Below are 26,850 nucleotides of genomic sequence, written 5' to 3'. Positions count from 1 at the left end.
GTGTAGATTGGTGTATTTGTTACATAAGATATAGAAATAGTTTTCTTTCTTCTAAGGGTCATGATGAGACGTTTATTTACTTAATTATAGGATCAATATTTTGTCGCATCCAAACTGGGAGGAAAATGGAAAAGGGTTAAAAGTGATTAGGCCTATCATTGGGTCAGATCCAGGTCGGAATTGAATATTTTGAACCTAGTCCCTCTTAATTATACTTGTACTAGATTTGACCCAAGTACTCGACGGGTCTTGAACTTATTCTCTAGGATCCAGATCTGTTCAGGTTCAGATACAAGTCAAGTATTCCCGACAAAAAATATTAGGCAAAGAAATGAAGAAAATGTCTTTCTAAAAAAAACATTAATTACACACCACAAATCCCAATTAAACATCACAAATTACTTTAGATAATTATTCTAAGGCCTACAAATTACAACTCCTAGAAGATCCAAACAAATATTAAATACTCAAACATATGATCAAAACAATTACTTATTCAAACATGTTCGGTTCGAACCGGGTCAAAACTCAATATTCCGTAACCAATCCATTTTTAGATTAGTATAAACGGGTCTGGATCAAGTCCGAGTAAATAGAATTATAACTATATCTGTATCCAAAAATATTGAGCGAGTTCGAGTTGGTTCGTGATCAAAACCTGGTCCGTTGACAGTGCCTAAAGGTAACTAAGGGGAGTGCCAGTTGGGATCAAGGAGAGAGGAGAAGAAATGAGTGGCAAAGAATAGCAAACAGGGTGGCCAGTTTGAACTCTAGGCAGGGTCAAGGAGGGGAAAGGAAAGAAAGTGGCGGCAGACAATGGTTGGCCGGAATGGCGAGGAAGAGGAAGGGTGTCAATGCTTAAGAACTACTCAAAAAACTGAAAAAACACTCCAAAAAAAAACTATATAAAGTTATTTTTAGCTAATAAAGCCTGTGGTAAAATATTTTAGAAACACTTAATCCAAGCACAGCCTGAAATTTTACAATTCTCTACTGCACCCCATAATTTTCTTGAGTTTTGTTCATACTCTACATTGCGCCTTAGAGAACTAAATCCCTTTTTCCTTTAAACTAATCTCTTACATTTATTCTGTTAAATATTTATAACGTCACTACAAGAATAAGTAAAATCTGAATAAACTTTAACTTTAGTGAACTAAAAATTGTTAGACCTGATCAAATAACCATGTTGATTAAAGAAAAAGTGCTTTAGCTCGTTTAAACAATTCGGCTAGTAAAAATTTTATTTTTACACTCTGCCATTACCTAGTTATACCCATTAAGTGTTTGAAACTTCAACCATTTGGACGTATTTGACATGGACAAGTATTGTTGCATGGATCAAGGAACGGGTGACTGCAGCACAATAGAGTATAAATACTAATATAATAAATGTAAACAGTAATATGGTAAATGTAGACACTAATATATTAAGATTAAAAATTACAACAAATTTTTAGACTCAAATTTTAATGAGAGAGAAAATCTATTGTGCTTTTACCTATTTTTGTATTAATATTTACATCTATTATTTAATATCTACATTTATTTTTAGAGTAACTTTTATATACATTGTCAGGGCATGCACTATTACGGTTGAATAGATAACACAGGAAAATTTTTTACACATATATCGTATATTTAATGGTGATAGTGTATATACTCACAGTGTGTATAAAATTAATCCTTATTTTTATGGTGTCTACATTGCACTTTTCTGCCATTACTAATTTTTATAGTGTCTACATTCATTTTTGTACTGCATATGACAATAGAGACCCCTGATACCTATTGCATGATACAATAATCAATGGTTTCTATCATTATGGTTTACTAAGAACACAAAATAACTACACTAATTAAATAAAAGTAGGGCGGATTCACTATGAAAAATTCACAATTTCCGTTTACTTCCCACATGTAAATGAAATTTACTCTTTTGTTACGAGTTTACATCGAACCACTTCTTATGACAAAGATCCTCTGTCATAGGGAAACATAATATAGCAGCCTGTGGACTATTCTTAAGATGAAAACGACTGGCATGTAGTAATATAGTCCAAAGATTACTTGAGAGTGTTTGGATTGTGAAATTATCCCAAATATTATTTCGCTTGCATATAAACATATTTTCCAACCCACATTTTTATATTCTCAATCATCTTTTTATCTCACATACATCACATCATAAAAAGTGCTACAGTAATTATTCCAAATAATATTTCAAATAATACTCTATCCAACTAGGTAATTAACTATTCCACAGTCTTTGACGATCGACTTAAGAACTAAATATCTATTTTTGACACCCATGGAGAAAAAGAAACTTCTGTGCTGATCATCTAGCTAAAATGAGTCTCAACGTGCCAAACAGGTGTTCCAAACTTCAGGGGAACCACTAGCATCTCTTAAAGGATCAATTTTTTATGTACTATAGTGGAGTGAATTTTTTATACTAACAGTTTTAAATATATGCCATATGTATATTTTAGATTTCAAATTTGAATTCATATATGTAACGGAATCTAAATATATAAGTGTAAAAAAAAATTATACAATGATAGTATATAAAAAAGTTATCCTCTCTCAAATCTCTTCTTGTTTTAGATGTTATTTGTGTTGCAATACCTGGTTTCGTTCCAATGTAACAAGTCAGTCCATAGGATCAAAAAAGCAAAAAAGAAAGAGGAAATAACATCTATTTCTGAAAATAGCAAGCCAGTAATCATATGGAAATAGTATGAGTTATAAAATATATATTAGCCTGTAAAATAAGAAGATGTGTGAGGATCCATAAGGTCCCTATAAGCAAAGCATATTAATTCGATTGCGTAATCACAAACACAATTTCTAATCAACTTTTTTTATATTTTCAATCACTTTTTTATTTCATGTATATCATATTCCAAACAGTACTACAGTATTTATTTCAAATAATATTTGAAGTAATCTCCTATCCATACACACTCAATTAATTCTTTGAAAAAATTTCAAGAAAAAAATTGCTGCTTTTGACTCCCATGAATTATTCTTCGAAATAATTAATATAGTTAAGACTGGGACAGCTTTCCATATTAAATGGGTTCAAAAGTATCTAATATATCTTTTCTTTGAATAATTTGTAAACTCAGATTTGCCCAATGTATGGCAAATACAGGTCAAGAGAAAAAGTTGATATGAATATGCAGAGACATCGTACTCCGCAACTAAGGTTGTCACCAACAAAGGATTCTTGCACTTCTTGATGCCTTTGACGTCCCAAAAATTAAATAGAGTGATAATTGGGAAAAATTTTATCTTCTTCAAAAGCAACTTTATCTTATCTTTTTGATGTGCAAAAAGCAGCATTCATTTTGCTTGCAGCAAAATGTAAGAACGATTTGCTTAACTCCGCCACTGGACCTAGGTGCCCGCAAGCTGAGCCGAGAGAGCACCTGACTGCCAAAATCAGAAAACGAGTAGCCTCTGCTGTCCATCCGACGAATTTTCAGCCATTTCTTGAACAGAGCGTTTATCTCATACAGGGTTGTGACCATCCAACCGCTCCAGACCATGAGTAGGATGACTAGAATATCACTTGTATTACCCAATTGCCGCCCTCTTGCTCCTTTTGGTGCTACTGTAACAAGTGCTATAGCATAAGTTATGGCTATGGCTGCAATGGCTAGCCACATGACGAAGGCCAACAGCGGCATCAAGTACTTGCTGGAGATGCTCGACCCACGAATGAGCAAAATAATTGTGCTCAGAGATGAAACAAATGCTATTGTGTTTGCCCGAATCAGAAGCCAGTAATATTTTGGATGCTTTTGTGCCATGACAGCTTCTCCTATTGTGTGTGGATTTGGTCCTACTAACAGACCTCCTGGAGGGCTTATCCCAGCTTGAAAAGCCATTTTCCAGTGGACTTTCATAGTTCAATCTGCATGGAATAATTAAATCTTATATAGATACGGAAGAAAATGGCATTGCATTGCTTTAGTTGTAGTAATGATATTACAATTAATCACGAGAACATATTCATTTTACTGGTATACTTTTTGCAGCTTAAGCAGAAAACAAAGAAAAGAAAAAAGGACAAAAAAGTAGCACTCATTTAAGTTTTGACAGCAAAATGTGGGTTGAAACTTTGAATCTGCATGGAGGGGTTTATAAGCAGCAGCATCTCTACTGTCCACCACCTTCTCCACCGCTGCCGGAACCACTACCAACACCAACGCCCTTGCCAGCACCAGCACCAGCCCCTACGCCAATGCCTACTCCAACCCCAACACCAATTCCACCTCCATGGCCACCTCCTAAACCACCACCTGCACCGCCTCCAGCTCCACCTCCTACACCTCCACCAGCTCCAAAACCACCACCATGGCCTGATCCTCCCCCTACTCCTCCACCACCACCACCTCCAAATCCTCCACCACCTCCAACTCCTCCACCTGCCCCACCCCCTACACCTCCTCCTGCACCGAATCCACCACCGTGGCCAGAACCACTTCCAATGCCGCCACCACCTCCACCTCCACCTCCTCCGCCGCCACCCCCTCCACCTGCTCCTCCTCCAATGCCACCCCCTACTCCACCTCCTGCTCCAAACCCTCCTCCATGCCCAGAGCCACCACCAATGCCACCTCCTCCTCCTCCACCGCCACCACCTCCTCCTCCAGCACCTCCACCAATTCCTCCAGCACCACCACCTACACCTCCACCAGCTCCAAACCCACCTCCATGACCTGAACCACCTCCAAGGCCACCGCCTCCACCACTACCTCCTCCTCCTCCTCCACCAGCACCACCACCAAGTCCTCCACCACCACCTACACCACCTCCAGCTCCAAATCCACCACCATGACCTGACCCTCCTCCAACACCACCACCTCCACCTCCTCCAAACCCTCCTCCTCCACCTACACCGCCTCCCGCACCTCCTCCAACACCACCTCCTGCTCCAAACCCTCCACCTTTACCTGCACCACCCCCAACTCCACCGCCAAAACCGCCACCTCCACCTACTCCACCTCCACCACCAAGACCTCCTCCAGCACCTCCACCAAAACCTCCACCACGTCCACGTCCACCTCCAAATCCAGGACCTCTTCCTCCTGGTCTTCCAAATCCACCACGTCCACCACCAAAACAACCTCTCCTTCCAAATCCACAATCATTACCTCCCCACCTCTCTTTTTCTATCTTGCTATCTCCAAAAGCAACTACACTCAATTCTAACACCACACTCAAGATAAGAAGAAGCACGCAAAACCATTTTTGAGAAGAACCCATAATGCTTACAAGAATTCAAACTTGCTTTGCTCTACTGGCCTTTAGACATGGGTATATATAGAGGCTTAATTCCTTAAAGATACTACCAAAAGTAGTAAGTTGGCAATAGGGTTTTCAACTCTCACTACGTAATTAATGCATGCTCTGTTGCATGGCTTGTACGACGCGTTCGAGTTGTTGGGGAGATAAGAGAAATTGAGGCGGGAACATTAAATGAAGATATATTCAAAGTCAAATCCCATAGGTCGCTTGTGCTTGTTTTCAATTCCACCGACAAGGATTTACTAAGGTGGCGTTTGGTTCGCAAATCGGAATCGGAATCGGATTCGGAATTGAATATCTTGGGTTTGGAATGAGATCATTCATTTCAATACATTTGTTTGGTTCAAATACCAGAAATGTATATCATTACTATAGTTGATGTTTGGTTCGTCGACTCTTTCAGAATGGAATATAATAAATATATCATAAACTAAATCGTAAATGATAGTTATTGGCTCTTTGTAAATGGGATATAAGAAATTTTCACTAATTAAATATATTAGTATAAATGTATTAGTAAATTTAGTCTAACTGATTAATAATTTCTATTAGTAAACATGTATAATTATTAGTATAATTGATAATATTAATTATATTACATAAATTAATATACATTATAAAATACATATAACTAATAATATTATTATTATTATAAGTTTGTAACTAATTAAATTAAATGTTATATATATAATTAAATATAAATATACAAATGTTATAATATAAATATATAATTATAATTATATAATATATACAAATATTAATTATACAAATATTAATTATAAATATAATATATATACATATTAAATATAGTTATTATTATATATTATTATATTTAAAATAATAATAATAATAATTATTATTATATAACTTATTAATATTGCATACATGTATATATTATAATTATATGCACATATAATATACATTTATAAATATACATATATATTATTATATAATATTAATAAATTTATAATATGTATATTATATAAATATAATTGTATTTAACTAAATAATTATAATATATAATTATATAATATAATAATATCATTATTATAAGTTTGTAACTAATTAAATTAAATATTATATATAATTAATTATAATTATACAAATGTTATAATATAAATATATAATTATAATTATATAATATATAAATATTAATTGTACTAATATTTTAAATAAATATAATGCATATTAATTAGATATAGTTATTATTATATATTATTATATTTAAAATAATAAATATAAATATAATTATATAATTTATTAATATTATATACATGTATTTATTATAATTATATGCACATATAATATACATTTATAAATAAACATATATATTATAAATATATTATGGTATAATATTAATAAATTTATAATATATATTATATAAATATAATTATATTTAACTAAATAATTATAATATATATTTATATAATATACTAATATTATAATAAAATATATAATTATAATAAAATTTTATAATTATAATATATTATAATATATGTATATGTTATAATATAAATATATAATATATAATATATATAAATATTAATTATACTAAATATTATGTAATTATAAGATTTTGGAATCACACTTGGGTTTTGGACAAAACCCACCATTTTACTAAGGAATGAAGGGATGCCAAATTTTTAGAAATCATTCCAAAATTTCAATTCTCATACCAGTGAACCAAACACCAATTATGTAGTTTATTCCATTACTTCATTCTGATACCCTTTTATCAAATGCCCCCTAAGTTATTGTACTCCAAATTGACACGCTATGATTAATGCATATGGAAACTATGGTCACAATCGGCCATAAATTTCTTCTTATATCCACGTTCTTGAAGTAAATGGCCTTCCCCTTCAAACCTTTCTATTTTTTTTTGCAAGTGTATTATTATTATTAGTTTGTATCAGTGGTGGAGCCAGAAAAAGTTTGGGCAAAAGTAACACTAAAATTTTTTTCCTACTCTTTTGTTAGTTTTTTAAGTAAAAATATTCACCAATAAGTTAAAATGAAAAAAAAATTTTGAACTTATTTCAAATGAAATTTTGTGATCCACATATTCTTTTAGAATATTAGTTCATGAACCAATTTAAAAGATCATGTAATTCTTTCATTTATTTCATAAAAAAACTTTAGAGGCACATTTAAGATAATATCAAAATTTTATGCATATTGTAGGAATTTAAGGAGGAGCAGTGGGGGCCCGTGCCCCCACCTTAAATCCGCCAGTGGTTTGTATCCTATTAAGTGAAACTGGGTATATCTCGGATGATGGGCTTAATAATTGTGAGAGCAATTGCTGAGGGCAATTAATGATAAAAATTCCAGTATTTTGATATTGAATGGTAAAATTGGAATTTGAAGAAAATTTGATTATGTAGTAGTTCAATAAATGGATAACTTAAAATACATTTACTAGAGGAAAGGGTACACAGGAAAAGAAAAATAATAATAATCTATGGTAGTCATTTGAAGTTATGTTAAGTTCATCAATAGAGCGTGTTTTGTTGGAAAGTATTGGTTATTTGCTGCTATTAGTAAGTTTTATTAGGCTTCAAGTGTAAGCGCGCGTGTTTCTGTGTGTGTGTGTGTGTGTGTTTTTTTCTTTTTGGAGAGGTTAGTATCTTTTTACCCTTGTTTTGAGGGTCAAAGAGGAATACTTAAAGTTGCAAAAAATGTTCAAACCTCTAAAAACTATGTGTAGAAATAGATTTTCTAAAAACTATGTGTAGAGATAGATTTTCTAAAAACTATGTGCAGAGATAGATTTTTTTTTTACAATTTTAATATCTGCATTTATTATTTTAATATTACTATTTTATGATCTCTATTGCCTTGTGCAATTTACATTTGGCACTAACAATTGTTGAGGTCAAATATTAAAACAAGAGTAAATTTTATATACACTGACAGTGTATACACTATCACCATTAGATTCCATGATATGCGTCCAAAAAGTTGAATTTCAAATTTAAATTTGCATAATTGTCATTCATCTAACGCTGACAGTATATACACTGTCAGTGTAGGAAAGATTAATCCTTAAAACAATACCAGGCCAATTATTAGGATGGAAGGACTACCGTCAATAAAAAAAAATGTAGCCATTATACTGTCAATAAAAAAAAATTTAGCCATTGTCAAATACTGTTGAATAATCGGACTTTAACTCATTGGTCAAGTTTAAATTTCTTTGACATAAATATCCATTAATGTACGTTTGACAAGATCAAATTTCAATGTCAACGACCACGGAAAATCTCCATACTGGCGATCTGATCGGCGTTATGGGAAAAAAAGCGGCGGATCAACTGTTCACATGGTTGTATACAGTCAGGGTGGTCAACCGTTGACGCCTTATCCTGGTGCATTTGCGCTTTTTAATTGAAAATAATACTAACAAATAATGCTAATTAGTTTATACCAATTTAGGAATAACTAAGATGCATTATTACCTTTTCACAAAAGAAAAAGAAAAAGCCTAAGACGCATCACCCAGTTAGTTTTTATATGAGTGCATCTGTATTTACTTTGAAGTATATGGTTTTTGAAAGTATTCTTTTTCAAGCTCAAGACTCATGGTTTTTTTTTTTGCATGAGAAAAGAGAAATAAAGGTTTGGTATTACTCGGGCAAGTCAGTTTGATTTCCTTGACTGTGAGATTACGTCTCCTTTTTTGACTTAATTTTTCCTACCATTATCTTCCAACCATGTTCTGAAATAGTCTGTTTTATGTTCCAATGTCCGCCGTTGGTATCTATATTTAGCCATGAAGGTAGAACCCATAAGAACTTCACTGATGAAGGTAAATATTAGGACGATTCTGGTAGCTTAAATGCCTTTAGGGTGCAACAAGATTTGAGGGGAAAGATAATTGGATTTAAGCTATGACAAGAATTGTGAGATTGTTTGTAGTATTGCTACGGCAAAAATGGCCCCTGGATTTGGATTAAAATGATGTAGAATAACTATCGACATAATTAGACCAAATTTCTGAAAGTTAATATTTTCTATTCTGATTTTGAAGTTTTTATTCTAATCTAATTTCTGGTAATTTAACTATTTAGGAAATTAAGCGGTTATTTGGTAGTTTATTTCCTGCTTGTTTCTTGTTTTCAAATTTTTGTTATTGTATTTAGTTGCAAAGAGTGTGAGGCAAAAGAGAGACTAGTGAATGCTACACGAGGTCCTCGGTTCGACTCTCGTTGTGAGCGCCAAGTTCAACAGTTCGGGCCAGGCCTTACTCCTGAGCAAGAGTCAGACTCTGCGGGCGCAATCCGGGCCGAATTCGGATTAGTTGGAGCAGTGGCTCCGGATACCGGGTGGTTTGACCAAAAAAAAAAAAAAAGAGTCTAGGGAAAGTTTGCGTATTGTAAAGGCAATTTTGTTTAGATTATAAAAGTTAGATCAATACGTACTTTTATGTACTAAACCTATTCTACCTTTTCTTCTTTTGTAAAACGAAGGCCACTGTCTAGAAGGAAATTTAGCACTTGGACAGAAGCTCCCAGATTCTCATCAAAACCGAAGGAAACAGCAGACGGCAGAGACAAAATCAGAATGAAATCAGTTAACCAAAAGATTGGAATCAATTAATAAGCCTGTTTTGGTATAATTTTGAAGAGCCAAACGAGGTCCAAATGTTTCAGTAAATTCGTATCATTTTGGTTCTTCAGCAAAATTTACACATAATAAAAAGTTTCCTTTTGGAAGTAAAATATGCTAGATACCAAATTTACACAATATTTGTCAAATTAGATTCACGGAAATCAGTGAGCTGAGCATCGGGTTTCATAGGTCTCGTCACACGAGTGCATAAAATGACGGATGATCTTGCACAAAAAGGGAACAAGGAAATCTGGAAGTGTTTAATTAATAGGGCATGAAAATCGTGCATTAGTTATTTATTTAATAGGACATACGTACTTTTTTTCCCCAAGATTTCCATATTATTTATGAAAATTAACGAGCTCCGCCCCACCATTTATAGGCCAGGGAGGTAATATTTAGACATGGGATTCAAGAAAACAAAGTACAACAGTTGAACTAGTCTTGCATGGACATAATTAAAGTCCACCACCACCACCTCCTCCGAATCCTCCACCGCCTCCAACGCCTCCACCTGCTCCAACTCCACCACCTCCTCCGAATCCTCCACCGCCTCCAACGCCTCCACCTGCTCCAACTCCACCACCAAATCCACCACCTTGTCCAAAACCTCCTCCGAGGCCTCCTCCTCCACCTCCACCTCCACCTCCACCACCACCACATCCAACGCCACCACCTGCTCCAAAACCTTCTCCTCCACCAACTCCGCCACTTGCACCTGCGCCGACACCGCCTCCAGCTCCAAACCCACTGCCACCACCAACTCCTCCGACTCCAAATAACCCTCGTCCTTCCCTTCCCCTACCACTACAACCCCTCCTACCAATTCCACAACCATCTTCCTTCAATTCTTTGTTAAGCTTGCCATCACCAAGAGTTGTTACACTCAACTCTAACACAATGCTCAAGAGAAGAAGAAACACAAAGACACATTTTTTCGAAGAAGAACCCATATTGCTAACAAGGTTCACACTTCGCAGTTCAATTTGGTGTGCTCTATTGCACCCCAAGATTTGGCATTTATATAGGCTTCATGTGACAGCCCCACCTCCCCCTAAGGCAAACCAAAGGGTTCGGCGGACCGCCTGCCCAGCTCTCGTCGGGACTTACTCACTCACTACATTCCTCAATAAAATATAAGGCACAACTCAAATAATACATCAAATTCTCCAAAAATTACATATCATAAGCGAAGCGAAAACTAATTCTAAACGTGGAACGTATATATACAACCAATTCAATTCCAAATATTTATACAGGCCCACAATTACACAAGGTGAATCATCACATCCAATAACCTATGGTACAATCTCAATAATAAACAAAATAATATTTTTCCCCAAGTTCCACGAATATATAAACCACAAGTGAATCAAAAGCGAAATATACATGAAATAATCTTCCAGATACGTTAACTTATTACACGTGCTTCCTTTGCCTCGATCCCTATGGAGAGAAGAAAACATTTGGAGGTGAGCTAGAAACTCAGCGAGTGTCCAGTAAAATCAATAATTAAGTATATTTCACAATAAAGCATTTAGATGATGTCATGATGCAGTAATCAAATGTACATTTATTGCTCGTGTGAGCCGGTGAAGTTCTTGTACTTAAATATCCAACGCTCATTTAGATCAGGTAACAGATAAACAGAAATAAGGAGCCATCGTGCTCCAAAGAATGTGTAAACCGTAGTGGAGACGTTGGTTCTAAACACAAGATTTTTTCAAAAACTCATTGGAGCCAAATTATGTCATAGCACACACACATACACAAATGATATGCAATCAAACAACCAATGCAAGCAATTGAGGAACCAGTGCAAGAATTAGCAAGAATTAGTTCAAAAGTAACTTTGGAAGTAGTTGAGGGATCACTCACCAACCACGGCTCAGGAACCATCCATCATATATCGTTGCCTTGCTCAAGTCCAAACCCTTCAACTCAAACTCAAAGCAATCAAATGCTTTCAAAGATCGGACAGCATATACCCTTAATTTCCTTACTTTTCCATCCTACAAGCAACACCAATTCATCTCAAATCAACCACATACACATCATAGACTATCAAATACACCTTTCGACACAATATCCATAACTGAAGCTATACTTATCGGATTGAAACGAATCTTATGGCGTTTCGAAACCAAGACATAACCCTACATTTCTTATGAAGACCTCCAAAGCCAAATCATGCATTTTCAGAGTCAAAAAAATGGAAAACTCCACGAAAACAGAAATCTGGGCGCGAAACAGGGCTCATGGGCAGTCAAGGGTATTTCTGTCATTTCATATGCTACAGTGCTCCGATTGAGTTGAAATTTTACAGATAGCTAGCTAACTCAATTACCAACAACTTTCATGTTTTGGGCAAAGGCTGATTCTGCCTCAATCATGGCCTAACAGGTTCGGACAGAACAGGGTAGGATGAAACCCTAAACTGAAAATTCCGCATAAACTCTGAAATTTTCTGCAACTAATCATATCCAACATATACCAATCTCCATTTTACACTATAACAGGCCATCAATCCATGACTAAACAATAATTATGATATAAAAACAGAAAAATCACTAATCAATCAAAAATTCATCAAAACTCCACTTTCAACCATAAAATCTACCACAAATCAACATATTTAGCCACTAAGCCACTAATTTGACATTAGCAAGAACAAAGAGAAAGTTTGTAAACAAAGTACCTAAACACCTCAAGAAAGATGATAACTTAGGATTTTCCTTTCACAAATCCCTCCACTAGAAGCTTTAATCCTCCTTAATAAACAACTTTGATGGAGTAATTTGATAATTCAACGGTTGAAACTCAAGATTTGAGCAAGAATTGAAGTTGAAGTTGAAGAAACTCTCTCTTGTTCTTTCCTCTCCATAAATTTCGGCCAAGACAATGAAAATGGAAAGAAATTGGGTCAAAATTTGGTTTAGTAAAGGTTAAGACAAGTCCAAGTCAAAGTCAAGGTCCAATGTTTCAAGGACAAATGGCATCCAAGGGTTAATCCTCATTTTGTTGTCTTCCAATGGTTAATCCCTCCAAGTAACCTCTAATTATTTCCTAACACCTTGTAAAATAATATTACTTAATACAAAACTCCAACAAGTTGTCAAAAATATATCGCATTTACCGCACTAGCGGGTCCCACGTCCATAATACACTTCAAACTTAACGTGGACTAACTTGTATCAAGGAAATGATTTGAAAACTATATTCCCTTATAAAAATGTATAGGAAATTAATATATTGAAGAAAGGTATAAAATTATAGACAAGAAAACAAAATAATGTCTAGAAAATATATAAAATTTTTTAGTTTTCACACTCATTCTTTCGGGGCGTCACACTTCACCTTACTAGCGAAAGTGCCAAGATTGTCAAATCACCGTTAATGTAAGCATTAGAAATTCTTACTCAACGCGTCACAGCCATTGGGGAGATATGGCGGGAGCCATTAATTAATGAAGTGACTATCAAAGTCAATCTCTGATGCATCTTTGGAGCATATTTTCAAACCTGTTGACAAAAAAAAAAAAATATTACTGAGTCGCTGTTTCTCATGCATTCAAGTTTAAGAATGCAACTTCTTGTTTTTTACAGACATAATTTGCATATTACCTTTCAAATTGCGCAAGTTAATTTCAACCCACTTGGCACAAATATTTAGAGCTTTGCTTGCATAGCAACCAAATTTGTTAGTGTTGAGATGCCTTGAATTAGATCTTCGACCTTCGCTGAGCTTACGGTAAATATTAGTTACCGTATCTGTTTTATTTTGGGTCTTGTTTTGGGCCTATTTTTGGTCCAGTCCGTTTGGTTGTATATATATACACCTTATTTTAGTCTGTAAACTATTCCGATTACAACCCTAATAAAATCTGATTTCCTCCAAGTTGTTCTTGTCTGTTCTTGTTTATTTTTCTGTTCCGCTGCATCTGTTATAACAAACTGGTATCAGAGCTCTAGGTTCGTCCTAGGGCTCGGATCACGCAATAACGAGTCTGCTTTGAACATCAAGATCGACAAGTTCACCAGAGAAATAGTTTTAGTCTGTGGCAGATCAAGATGCGGGCTCTGTTAAAGCAACAGGGTCTGTGGAGTCCGCTGACGAAGAAGAAATCGGATTCCGTTGATGAAGAGTCGATGAGTCTAGAGGAAAAGGCTCACTCGACAATCATGCTGTGCCTGGCAGATGATGTCATCACTGAGGTCGCCGGTGAAGAAATTGCTGTGGGTTAAACTTGAGAGTCTCTATATGACGAAGTTTTTAGCCAACAAGTTGCTCCTAAAGCAACGTCTGTTCAGTCTGCGTATGCAGGAAGGTACTCCTCTTCGAGAACATTTAAATCAATTAAATACGATTCTTCTTGAGTTGCATAATATTGATGTTAAAATTGAGGATGAGGATACCGCGTTGATTCTGTTAGTGTCTCTACCGTTATCGTATGAGAATTTTGTTCAGTCTTTCATTGGCGGTAAAGATACAGTGACTTTAGAAGAAATAAGATCAGCACAGCATAGTAGAGAGTTGCGCCATAAGGCGGCTGATAAGGTTACAGATAATCAGGCTGCTGGGCTAGTTGTCAGCAGTGGTAAAGGAAAATTTTGGAAAAAGAAATCCGAAAACAAGAAGTAGTTCTCTAAAGGTCCCAAGCCGGATGATGTCTGTAACTACTGCAAGAAAAAGGGTCATTGGAAATCTAATTGTCCTAAGAAGAAGAAGCAGCAGGAAAAACAACACGCTTCAGCTTCAGTTGCTGAAAAGGAAGCGAAAAATTCAGAAGAAGACCTGGCACTAATTGCAAACGAACCAACACATCACTCTGATGTGTGGGTTCTTGATTTTGGGGCGTCCTATCACATATGTCCAAACAAGGAATGGTTTACAACATATGAACAGATAGATGGCGAAAATATCGTGATGGCTAATAGCGCTGTTTGCAAGGCTGTTGGAATCGGTTCGATTAAGATCAGGACACATGCTGGGAGAATTGTCACACTGAACGAAGTCAGGCACGTTCCCAAAATGACGAAGAATCTGATATCACTTAGTACTCTTGACAGTAAAGGTTTCAGGTTCAGCGGAGGAAGTGGAAAGTTGTGCATCAGTAAAGGTTCATTAGTGGTTCTCAAAGGAGTTAAGCATGGCACCCTGTACATCTTACAGGGTTCTACGCTAACAGGTTCTGCCGCTGCTGCTGTTGCATCTTCTGAAGATCGTAGGTCTGATATGACCAAGATGTGACACATTAGGCTTGGTCATATGAGCGAAAGGGGGATGCAGGTTCTGTCTAAACGTGATCTTCTAGAAGGCCACAAGGTCACCGATCTTGGATTCTGTGAACATTGTACTTTCGGTAAACTACATCGCAGAAAGTTTGGGAAGGCAATTCACAAGACAAAAGGCACACTTGATTACATCCATTCTGACTGTTGGGGTCCTTCACTAGTTGAGTCTTTGGGAGGTTGTCGGTATTTTTTATCCATGATTGATGATTATTCAAGGATGACTTGGATAATCGTTATGAAGGAAAAAGGTGAAGCTTTCAAGAACTTCAAGCAGTGGAAGGCCTTAGTGGAGAATCAAACTGGAAAGAAGATCAAAAGGCTGCGAACTGATAATGGTCTGGAATTTTGTTCAAAGGAGTTTGATGAGTTCTGCAAAGATGAAGAAATTGCTCGGCATCACACAGTTCGACACACACCACAACAAAACGGTGTAGCAGAACGCATGAATCAGACATTTCTAGAGAGAGCACGGTGTATGCTCTTCAATGCTGGGTTGCCAAGGAGGTTCTGGGCAGAAGCAGTGAGCACAACCTACTTCTTGATCAATCGTGCACCTCATACAGGTATAGACTGCAAGATACCTTATGAAGTGTGGTCTGATATGTCCCCTTCCTACTCAAGTTTGAAAGCTTTTGGTTGTACTGCGTATTATTATGTCAGTGAGGGCAAACTAGAACCAAGAGCTAAAAAGGGAGTGTTTCTGGGATACGGAGATGGGGTTAAAGGGTATAGAATCTGGTCACCCTCAGAAAAGAAAGTTATACTTAGCAGAAGTGTAATTTTTTATGAAAACTCCATACTTAACCCCCTTGTAAAGACTGTTGTTGAAGAAAGTGTAGGTGTTGATAAGCAGGTGGAGTTACAAATCATTCAAAATGGTTTTGAATCACAACAGCAATTTGATGATCATCAACAGCTATCCTTTGAAACTGAACCTCTTGCAGAAGTAGAGTCCCCAGAACCTACATCAGCAGAAAGGTCGGCACCTATATCCCATACTGCGTTAGAAACTTAACAGCACGGTATTGCTTATGATCGTGCGAGGAGAGTGGGAGTACGACCTCCCAGCAGATATCGGGATTTTGTAAGTTATGCATTTCAGGTTGCTGAGGAGGTGGATTCTCCTGAGCCCTCTACCTATAGAGAAGCTATTTCAGGCAGTGAGTCAGCTCAATGGCTTACTGCAATGGGTGATGAAATGGAGTCATTACACAAGAATGACACTTGGAAATTAGTTAAACGGCCAGTAGAGAGAAAGGTTGTGACTTGCAAATGGGTCTTTAAAAGGAAGGAAGGAATTCTCCAGTTGAGAGCATCAAGTATAAAACACGTGTTGTTGCAAGAGGGTTCACTCAAAGAGAAGGAGTAGACTACAATGAGATTTTCTCACCAGTGGTCAGACACATTTCAATCAGGGTGCTACTAGCAATGGTTGCACATCAGGACTTAGAACTTGAGCAGCTAGACGTGAAGATAGCTTTCCTACATGGAGAGTTAGATGAAGAGATTTATATGACTCAGCCAGATAGATTCCATGTTCCAGGAAAAGAAGATTATGTATGCAAGTTGAAGAAATCCTTGTATGGATTAAAACATTCCCCAAGATAGTGGTACAAAAGATTTGACGGCTACATGATTGAGCTCGGCTACAACAGAAGTCAGTATGATTGTTGTGTATATCACAACAAGCTTGAAGATGGTTCGATGATCTACTTGATTCTGTATGTAGATGATATGCTCATAGCTGCGAGGAACAAAGCTGATATACAAAAGTTGAAAAATCTTCTCAGTGCAGAGTTTGAGATGAAAGACTTGGGTGTAGCACAGAAAATTTTGGGAATGGAGATTTTCAGGGATAGAAGTCACAAGAAGCTTTTCTTATCACAGAAGAGATATATTGAGAAGGTACTATCCAAATTTGGCATGTCTACAGCAAAGCCCTTGAATACTCCGAGTGCAGCGAATACTCAACTATCAGTTACACTCGCACCACAGTCAGAAGCCGAGATAGAGTATATGGTTAAGGTTCCTTATTCTAGTGCAGTGGGCAGTTTGATGTATGCCATGGTCTGCACTAGACCTGATCTGGCACATGCAGTCAGTGTTATTAACAAATTTATGGCTAATCCTGGGAAAGAGCACTGGCTGGCCGTGAAGCGAATTTTTCGGTACTTGAGAGGTACATCTGATGTTGGTCTCATCTATGGAGGTGATACAGAGTGTTTGGTTACAGGCTATTCAGATTCTGATTATGCTGGAGATGTTGATGATAGGAGGTCGATGACTGGTTATGTTTTCACTTTTGGACATTCTGTAGTTAGTTGAAAAGCAACTCTACAACCTACAGTGACTCTGTCTACTACTGAAACAGAGTATATGGCACTAACAGAGGCTGCTAAAGAGGGAATTTGGTTAAAAGGACTAGTTGGAGATCTTGGCCTACATCAGGATCAGACTAATATATATTGTGATAGTTTCAGTGCAATATGTCTAGCCAAGGATCAAGTCCATCATGAGAGGACTAAACACATTGATGTCCGATATCATTTTCTAAGATCTGAGACAAGGATCAAGGTGAAGAAAATTGGCACGGCTGACAATCCTGCTGATATGTTCACCAAGTCGGTTCCTCATAGTAAGTTCAAACATTGTTTGGACTTGCTAAATGTCCTGAGTTTCTGATAGCCCTTATGGGCATCCTGATGGTACTTAGAGATAATTCTCTGAGTACATCTGGCACTTCATTAGTGCGTCTGTTACATCTTTTTCGGGGAAGATTCAAGTCAAGGTGAAGATTTGTTGAGATGCCTTGAATTAGATCTTCGACCTTCGTTGAGCTGATCGGGGGTCTCGCTGCTCGGTCAGCGAGTCGGGGGTCCAAGGGGCGACGCGCCTCGGCTAGGGGGCCCGGGGGGCAGCGTTGCCCCCAGTGGGGGTTTGGGGGCAACGCCCCCGAAGCTTACGGTATATATTAGTTACCGTATCTGTTTTATTTCGGGTCTTGTTTTGGATCTATTTTTGGGTCCAGTTCATTTGGTTGTATATATATACACCTTATTTTAGTCTGTAAACTATTTCGATTACAACCCTAATAAAATCTGATTTCTCCCAAGTGGTTCTTGTCTGTTCTTGTTTGTTCTTCTGTTCCGTTGCATCTGCTATAACAGTTAGCCACCTGCATATTTGCTTGAGATGGACTCATGATAAGCCATGACATCAAGTATTTTTACCATGCTACAACGTGCAAGTAGTAATATTTTTTTTCCCTTTTCTTGCTCTTGTCCTTGGCGCTGAGATCATTGAGAAGGTAGCAGTCTTTGCATAGAGTCATACATTGCTGATTACAACTCCATTGTTGAACAACGATGCATTACGTGTCTTGTGACGACTAGGGATGGCCAAAATGGCCCGTATTTCTGGTTGAGATTTTCTGACACGATTTCACTATTTTGTTCAATTTTGGCAACATCTCCAATTATATATCCAAACTTGTCTTGCAAAATAATAGAAAGAATGGCCATGACACACAACATTCTTGTTGGTTAAGACACTTTTTTTTTTTTTGCTTTTTGGGGGATTTTGACATATGATAATCTAGAGCTATCACTTTGGCATCATTTTTTTTTTCAAACGTACTTTTTAATTGGATTACAAACTTTGCAGGGGTTGTGCTAATAATTTTTTTCTTTACAAAGTGAATTTTCTATAACTCTCGGAGTTGTAATTTCACGTAAAATTGTCCCTTAGACAACAATTATAGTTGTGGAAACCAACTTACGCAATTTTAAGTTGTAAAAGATGTTACTCTAGACGGCTAAAATGGCTCAAGTAGTCAAAGAGATTAAAGACAACTACTAGTTGAGAACGAAGTTCTGAACTTGTGATTCGGGGAGGTTTTTGGTTTATAAAGTCAATTGAAAGTGATTGAAGGAAATGGCATTAACATTATTACATAGAAAAGCATGGATTCGTCAAAATTGTGTGTGTGTGAAGATTTACGTGTATTGAGAGATGTTGTAAACTATTATCCTGTTATCCATGATTATTATATAAGTAGAATTTCTTCGTAACATTTATTAAAGATATATCTTACAACTAGTTTAGTTTACATTAACTCAGTCTTAAAGGCGAAGAAAAATGTCTTTCTTTCCCATTGGATAATAAGCTCATTGAAGTCAACTAACCAGTATTTGTTTGACCTTAATTTTGGGCATGGTGACTATATATAGTCTATAGAACCAGTGATCAATTGGCAGTCTTTATTTGACATTTTGAATATAGAATCATTTGTCAATTACTTTTGAAAAAGTAATCATCCAGCATCATCAACTTGAAGCATGGCTGTGAAATCTCCTACATCTCTTATTTTGACAATAGTCGGCAGAAAATTCCAATAAGATATTGAAAAATGAAAAAAAAAAAACCTCAAGTGTTTCCTTTAGTTCATAGTTTTGCAGTAACTCGTTCATTAAAGTTGGTAATCTATTTGGACTACAGTTGCATCTGCAATTTTCGAATCTTATGAGATCATGAGACTGTTTACTTTTCAATATTTGAGCTAAGAGATGGCAGAGTAAGCAATCTAATTCATTGCCTACTCTAAGTTTCGTATCGTACCTAGTGCATCTAATTATCATCTGCTAACTATTACAACAGCCATACACTGGTGACGGTAAGACTGAAACTTCCAACATGCAACATAAAAACACTTGAATAATGAGAAATGTTATAAAGATCTACCTCTTTTGTAAATGCAGCTTATGATTGGATTAATCTTCTTACAAGTAACACATTGTGAAAATTTAAGTGACAGCACACAGACTTCGCTTGGAATTCTTATGCTTCTCTAAGAAAATCATAATATTTCAACATTTTCATCTCCAAACAAAGTAAACATATTAAATCTTGGCTTTGAGTATTTTGAAAATGTACAAGTTTAAACTCAAGTCTTCTACTTGATACTGTTGCTGATGGAATTGATTCATGACAGTTGGCAGAGTTGCAGAAAACTGGAGATGCAAACTGGGCTTGGTCACGTTCCATTGGGACTCCCACAAGTTTATGCCTAGCTAACTATTGGACAACTTTGGCTTCATAAGATAAAAATGCCTTATCCATTTTTAGATTAGTATAGACGGGTCTGGATCAAGTCCGAGTAAATAGAATTATAACTATATCTGTATCCAAAAATATTGAGCGAGTTCAAGTTGGTTCGTGATCAAAACCTGGTCCGTTGACAGTGCCTAAAGGTAACTAAGGGGAGTGCCAGTTGGGATCAAGGAGAGGGGAGAAGAAATGAGTGGCAAGGTATAGCAAACAGGGTGGCCAGTTAGGGTGCGGAGGGGAGGAGTTGCTGCTAGCTTGATGTTGGTGGAAGAAAGGGAAACGTGATTTGAACTCTAGGCAGGGTCAAGGAGGGGAAAGGAAAGAAAGTGGCGGCAGGCAATGGTTGGTCGGAATGGCGAGGAAGAGGAAGGGTGTCAATGCTTAACAACTACTCAAAAAACTGAAAAAACACTCCAAAAATATATATATAAAGCTATTTTTAGCTAATAAAGCCTATGGTAAAATATTTTAGAAACACTTAATCCAAGCACAGCCTGAAATTTTACAATTCTCTACTGCACCCCTTAATTTTCTCGAGTTTTGTTCATTTTCTACATTGCGCCTTAGAGAACTAAATCCCTTTTTCCTTTTAACTAAATCTTTTACCTTTATTCTGTTAAAAATTTATAACGTCACTACATCAATAAGTAAAATCTGAATAAACTTTAACTTTAGTGAACTAAAAATTGTTAGACCCGATCAAGTAGCGATGTTGATTAGAGAAAAAGTGCTTTAGCTCGTTTAAACAATTCGGCTAGTCAAAATTTTATTTTTACACTCTGCCATTACCTAGTTATACCCATTAAGTGTTTGAAACTTCAACCATTTGGACGTATTTGACATGGACAAGTATTGTTGCATGGATCAAGGAACGGGTGACTACAGGACAATAGAGTATAAATACTAATATAATAAATGTAAACAGTAATATGGTAAATGTAGACACTAATATATTAAGATTAAAAATTACAACAAATTTTTAGACTCAAATTTTAATGAGAGAGAAAATCTATTGTGCTTTTACCTATTTTTGTATTAATATTTACATCTATTATTTAATATCTACATTTATTTTTAGAGTAACTTTTATATACATTGTTAAGGCATGCACTATTACGGTTGGATGGATGACACAGGAACAAATTTTACACATATATCGTATATTTAATGGTGATAGTGTATATACTCACAGTGTGTATAAAATTAATCCTTATTTTTATGGTGTCTACATTGCACTCTTCTGCCATTACTAATTTTTATTGTGTCTACATTCATTTTTGTACTGCATATGACAATATACACCCCTAATCCTTATTGCATGATACAATAATTAATGGTTTCTATCATCATGGTTTACTAAGAGCACAAAATAACTACACTAATTAAATAAAAGTTGGGGGATTCACTATGAAAAATTCACAATTTCCGTTTACTTCCCACAAGTAAATAAAATTTACTCTTTTGTAACGACGGTGACATCGAACCACTTCTTATGACAAAGATCCTCCGTCACAGGGGAACATAATATAGCAACCTATGGACTATTCTTAAGATGAAAACGACTGGCATGTAGTAATATAGTCCAAAGATTACTATTAGTTGAAACTTTTCAAGGTAATTAACTATTCCACAGTCTTTGACGATCGACTTAAGAACTAAATATCTATTTTGACACCCATGGAGAAAAAGAAACTTCTGTGCCGATCGTCTAGCTAAAATGAGTCTCAACGTGCCAAACAGGTGTTCCAAAGTTCAGGGGAACCACTAGCATCTCTTAAAGGATCAATTTTTTTTAGGGATAATTTCAGAAACCTCCCCTGAGGTTTCTGACATTTGCACTAACCTCCCCTGTGGTTTGAACAATTACACTGACCTCCCTTGAGGTTACTAATCCTTTATAAATTTAGATAACCTACTGATTTTCTTTTTGCGAGAATATTACTGTAACACTTTTTAATACAAACGTTAATATATTTATCATAAATTAAATATTTGAAAATAAAATATCTGTAAAGAGCGGATACTTTAAATAGGTTATGTGTATTTGCCTATAAACTACACTCCTTACTTAAATCAATAAACTACATTCCTTACTTAAATTAATAAACTACACTCCTTAACTTAAATCAATAAACTATACTCCTTACTTTAAAGAGTATAGTTTATAGGCAAATACACATAATCTATTTAAAGTACCGACTCTTTACAGATATTTTATTTTCAAATATTTAATTTATGATAAATGTATTAACGTTTGTAATTAAAAATTAAAAAGTGTTATTCAGAAAGAAAAGTATCCAAGGCTTCCAAGCATACGTTACATTCAAAAGTAACATTTCTTTGATAATACATTTAGATGCAATTTTAGCATTACAAAAATTTGAAAAATGTTATTTGTACTCCATTGTTTGTTATTTGCAGTCTCATTATTTATTTTATCATATAAATTAATATATGAAAACTATATAATTAAAATAATAATAAAAGTATGATTAACAAAAATAGAAATGCAAATAACGTTTTCCTAGAAATTGTTCGTAAGGAAACTCTTATTATACATATCAATTGTCTATACGTTCCACTTGCTTCTTAAATCATGGTTAAGAACTCTTATTACCCACGCCAAAACCATAGTTCTATTGTTACATATTCCATTCCTCTTTCTGGGCTCTTCTTTCCATTTCCTACTCAAGTTTAGAAAGAAAACAAAGAGTAGTAGTGTGAGATTTTTCTTTATATTACAAGATTGTGCTGCCATTTTCCAGTGGACTTTCATAGTTCAATCTGCATGGAATAATTAAATCTTGTATAGATACTGAAGAAAATGGCATTGCATTGCTTTAGTTGTAGTAATGATATTACAATTAATCACGAGAACATATTGATAGTACACTTTTTGCAGCTTAAGCAGAAAACAAAGAAAAGAAAAAAGGACAAAAAAGTAGCACTCATTTAGGTTTTAACAGCAGAATGTGGGTTGAAACTTTGAATCTGCATGGATGGGTTTATAAGCAGCAGCATCTCTACTGTCCACCACCTCCTCCACCGCTGCCGGAACCACTACCAACACCAATGCCCTTGCCAGCACCAGCACCAGCCCCTACGCCAATGCCTACTCCAACCCCAACACCAATTCCACCTCCATGGCCACCTCCTAAACCACCACCTGCACCGCCTCCAGCTCCACCTCCTACACCTCCACCAGCTCCTAAACCACCACCATGGCCTGATCCTCCCCCTCTTCCTCCACCACCACCACCTCCAAATCCTCCACCACCTCCAACTCCTCCACTTGCCCCACCTCCAACACCTCCTCCTGCACCGAATCCACCACCGTGGCCAGAACCACCTCCAATGCCGCCACCGCCTCCACCTCCACCTCCTCCTCCGCCGCCACCTCCACCTGCTCCTCCTCCAATGCCACCCCCTACTGCACCTCCTGCTCCAGCACCTCCACCAAGTCTCCAGCACCACCACCTACACCTCCACCAGCTCCAAACCCACCTCCATGACCTGAACCACCTCCAAGGCCACCGCCTCCACCACTACCCCATCCTCCTCCTCCACCAGCACCACCACCAAGTCCTCCACCACCACCTACACCACCTCCAGCTCCAAATCCACCACCATGACCTGAACCGCCTCCAACACCACCACCTCCACCTCCTCCAAACCCTCCTCCTCCACCTACACCACCTCCTGCACCTCCACCAACACCACCTCCTGCTCCAAACCCTCCACCTTTACCTGCACCACCCCCAACTCCTCCACCACCTCCACCACCAAAACCGCCACCTCCACCTACTCCACCTCCACCACCAAGACCTCCTCCAGCTCCTCCACCAAAACCTCCACCACCTCCACGTCCACCTCCAAATCCAGGACCTCTTCCTCCTGGTCTTCCAAATCCACCACGTCCACCACCAAAACAACCTCTCCTTCCAAATCCACAATCATTATCTCTCCACGTCTCTTTTTCTATCTTGCTATCTCCAAAAGCAACTACATTCAATTCTAACACCACACTCAAGATAAGAAGAAGCACGCAAAACCATTTTTGAGAAGAACCCATAATGCTTACAAGAATTCAAATTTGCTTTGCTCTACTGGCCTTTAGACATGGGTATATATAGAGGCTTAATTCCTTAAAGGCACTACCAAAAGTAGTAAGTTGGCAATAGGGTTTTCAATTCTCACTACGTAATTAATGCATGCACTGTTGCATGGCTTGTACGACGCGTTCGAGTTGTTGGGGAGATAAGAGAAATTGAGGCGGGAACATTAAATGAAGAGATATTCAAAGTCAAATCCAATGGATCGCTTGTGCTTGTTTTCAATTCCACCGACAAGGATTTACTAAGTTATTTTACTCCAAATTGACACGCTACGATTAATGCATATGGAAACTGTGGTCACTGGGGCCAATCGGCCATAAATTTCTTCTTATATCCACGTTCTTGAAGTAAATGGCCTTCCCCTTTAAACCTTTCTATTTGTTTTTGCAAGTGTATCCTTATATTTTATTATTTTATACTATATAAGAACGAGTTTAGGACAAAGATGGTTTTAGATTTCAACCGCAAGTGTGGGGCTATTTTGGGAATGTTAGAGTGTTTGAAGTGTAATTGGAGCATTGAGTACAAGTCATTACAACTTTAATTTCACTATAATTACTTATATAACATTTCAGACATTTAAGGTTAGGTGCAGGTTTGATATGTTATAATATTTGGTGCCAAGTTGAGTATCAAGTACAACTGAATTAAGCTTGTGTTTTGATAGAATTACATAAAAGCCCTTTTAATCATTTATTATACTAACATCCAAACCTTCCAATTTCCTGAAAACCTTTCTCATACGTTAAGGAATTAATTGGATGTTTACATAATTGGATTTTAATTACAATTAATTAACTTAATTGTTATTTGAACAATCATTATCATATTTATGCCCCCATGTTAAGCCGATACCCTTTCTTCTTTTTCGGTTTCACCTCTTTGGTTTTATTATGGCTATTAAATATTTGGTGGAAGGCATAGGTTTTCCTTTAAATTGAGGTGAGTTCTTTGGGTTAGTCTTCTTCGAATGTAGTTTTTTTTTTCTGATGAGTGGTTTATTCAAGAACTCAATATAGTTTGCTTTTTGATACTTCTAATTCCAAAAACTGACTAATTGTATTATTTTCCTTAGTAGATCCTAGAGATTCTGTCTCTGATTTGAGATAATGTTGTCACTTTCTAAAATAATCAGAAAAGCAATTTTATCATCTTTTTCTCCTCGGCCAAGGTATTATCTCTTTATTTAAGTCAAATAACTTTATTTCTCATGAACTTTCTCCTATTATTTTTGACTCCAGGGATCTGTTGACTACATTCTAGCAGTTATGTTTTTACCATAACTACCGCAAAGCAAACAAATGTGTAGACATGCTAGCGAATTGGGGAAGAAGCATCAATGAAGACTCCACCTTTTTTTAATCCTATCCTGATTTTGTCCTTCCCTTACTTTTGCAAGACTTAAAAGGGTGTCATCAACACACGGATGACTTTACTTTAACTATTACTCTATAGACTTTGACTTTGTTTTAATGCATCTTTATTTTACTAAAAAAAAAAGACTTTCTTATATGTCGTGATTCACCACCTACACATACCGTCACATACTATATATCATTCAAACTAAATCATGTAGAAGCATGATATATTTTGACAGTTCTCGAAAGAAAGGAGTTTGAATTTCCAGAATTCCCGATGTCTTGTTGTTACCAAGTAGCTAGGAATCCAAATTCCCAAGTGGAAAAAAAAAGAAAAAAGAAAAGGGTATGATCCGACAATTACCATGAAGAAACCCCAACCTTGACATCTTCTTCTAAGGTCTCAGATTGCTTGAAAACGCTAATCAGTATTGTTGAAACTAAGGTATGAAAAATCGATGAAAGCGATTGAAACTTGAGGGTTTGAGGCAATAGGCATATGGGTGTCGGCGTTGCAATAAGTATAGCAAGAAGGGATGGAGTTGAGGCCTGGTGATTCTGCTGATAGTTTAATGCTTGACAAATTTTTTGATGGTTGAACAGAATTATTATGGCATTGTATATTATGGATATAGTATGGTTCAAGTAGTTATTTTTTCATGTAATATGATTTGGAATTCATCTTGTGTTTATTTTAACTGAGAATTTTATGATTGTAAAATTTATTAACTTAGAATTTTGTACTTCATTGAAACTAAAAAAAAAAATTAATCATGCTACATAGTACTAAAATGTCATTTGCACTCTATTTGCTTTCCCTGTTATGATCTCGTTCTTGTATTCTAATGTTTATATAGTTTCAAATACAAAAAATTTACTTTTTATGCTATCTAAAAGAATTTGCAGTGGAACTTGATGAGTTTAAATGCTTTAGCTATAGCACCATTTTGATTGCATTGTATGAATTCATTTACTCATAATTGTATGTTGTACAATGATAAATAATGTTTCTTGATTTGATTGAAGCAACTATTATCTATAGTT

General features: G+C 36.3%; 3 protein-coding genes across 3 annotated transcripts; all 3 read right to left on the bottom strand.

Moving 5' to 3' along the window:
* Positions 1-4,167: 4,167 nt before the first annotated feature.
* LOC113771592 (glycine-rich cell wall structural protein 1-like) lies at positions 4,168-5,277 on the bottom strand. Its single transcript, XM_027316165.1, has one exon. It carries the CDS (start codon positions 5,275-5,277, stop codon positions 4,168-4,170), a length of 1,110 nt encoding a protein of 369 aa, XP_027171966.1.
* A 5,114-nt stretch (positions 5,278-10,391) lies between these two features.
* LOC113771591 (glycine-rich cell wall structural protein 1-like) lies at positions 10,392-10,886 on the bottom strand. The gene has a single exon (XM_027316164.1). The coding sequence runs from the start codon at positions 10,884-10,886 to the stop codon at positions 10,392-10,394; it is 495 nt and encodes a 164-aa protein (XP_027171965.1).
* A 12,470-nt stretch (positions 10,887-23,356) lies between these two features.
* LOC113771590 (glycine-rich cell wall structural protein 1-like) lies at positions 23,357-24,405 on the bottom strand. Its single transcript, XM_027316163.1, has 2 exons — positions 23,817-24,405; positions 23,357-23,772 (listed from the first exon to the last, which is right to left on the bottom strand). Exons 1-2 carry the CDS (start codon positions 24,403-24,405, stop codon positions 23,357-23,359), a joined length of 1,005 nt encoding a protein of 334 aa, XP_027171964.1.
* Positions 24,406-26,850: the final 2,445 nt, after the last annotated feature.

Source organism: Coffea eugenioides, chromosome 5, assembly GCF_003713205.1.
Source record: "Coffea eugenioides isolate CCC68of chromosome 5, Ceug_1.0, whole genome shotgun sequence".
Lineage (NCBI taxonomy): Eukaryota > Viridiplantae > Streptophyta > Magnoliopsida > Gentianales > Rubiaceae > Coffea > Coffea eugenioides.
Note: the sequence above shows the minus strand (reverse complement) of the source record. Positions and strands in the feature narration are given on the sequence as shown.

What these genes read in the sequence shown, in the direction of transcription:
- LOC113771590 (XM_027316163.1), bottom strand. Translation starts at nt 24,405, where the DNA reads ATGGGTTCTTCTCAAAAATGGTTTTGCGTGCTTCTTCTTATCTTGAGT. An exon ending in TGGGTTTGGAGCTGGTGGAG is followed by an intron (nt 23,773 to 23,816) that starts GTGTAGGTGGTG and finishes GTGCTGGAGCAG; the next exon opens with GAGGTGCAGTAGGGGGTGGC.
- LOC113771591 (XM_027316164.1), bottom strand. Translation starts at nt 10,886, where the DNA reads ATGGGTTCTTCTTCGAAAAAATGTGTCTTTGTGTTTCTTCTTCTCTTG.
- LOC113771592 (XM_027316165.1), bottom strand. Translation starts at nt 5,277, where the DNA reads ATGGGTTCTTCTCAAAAATGGTTTTGCGTGCTTCTTCTTATCTTGAGT.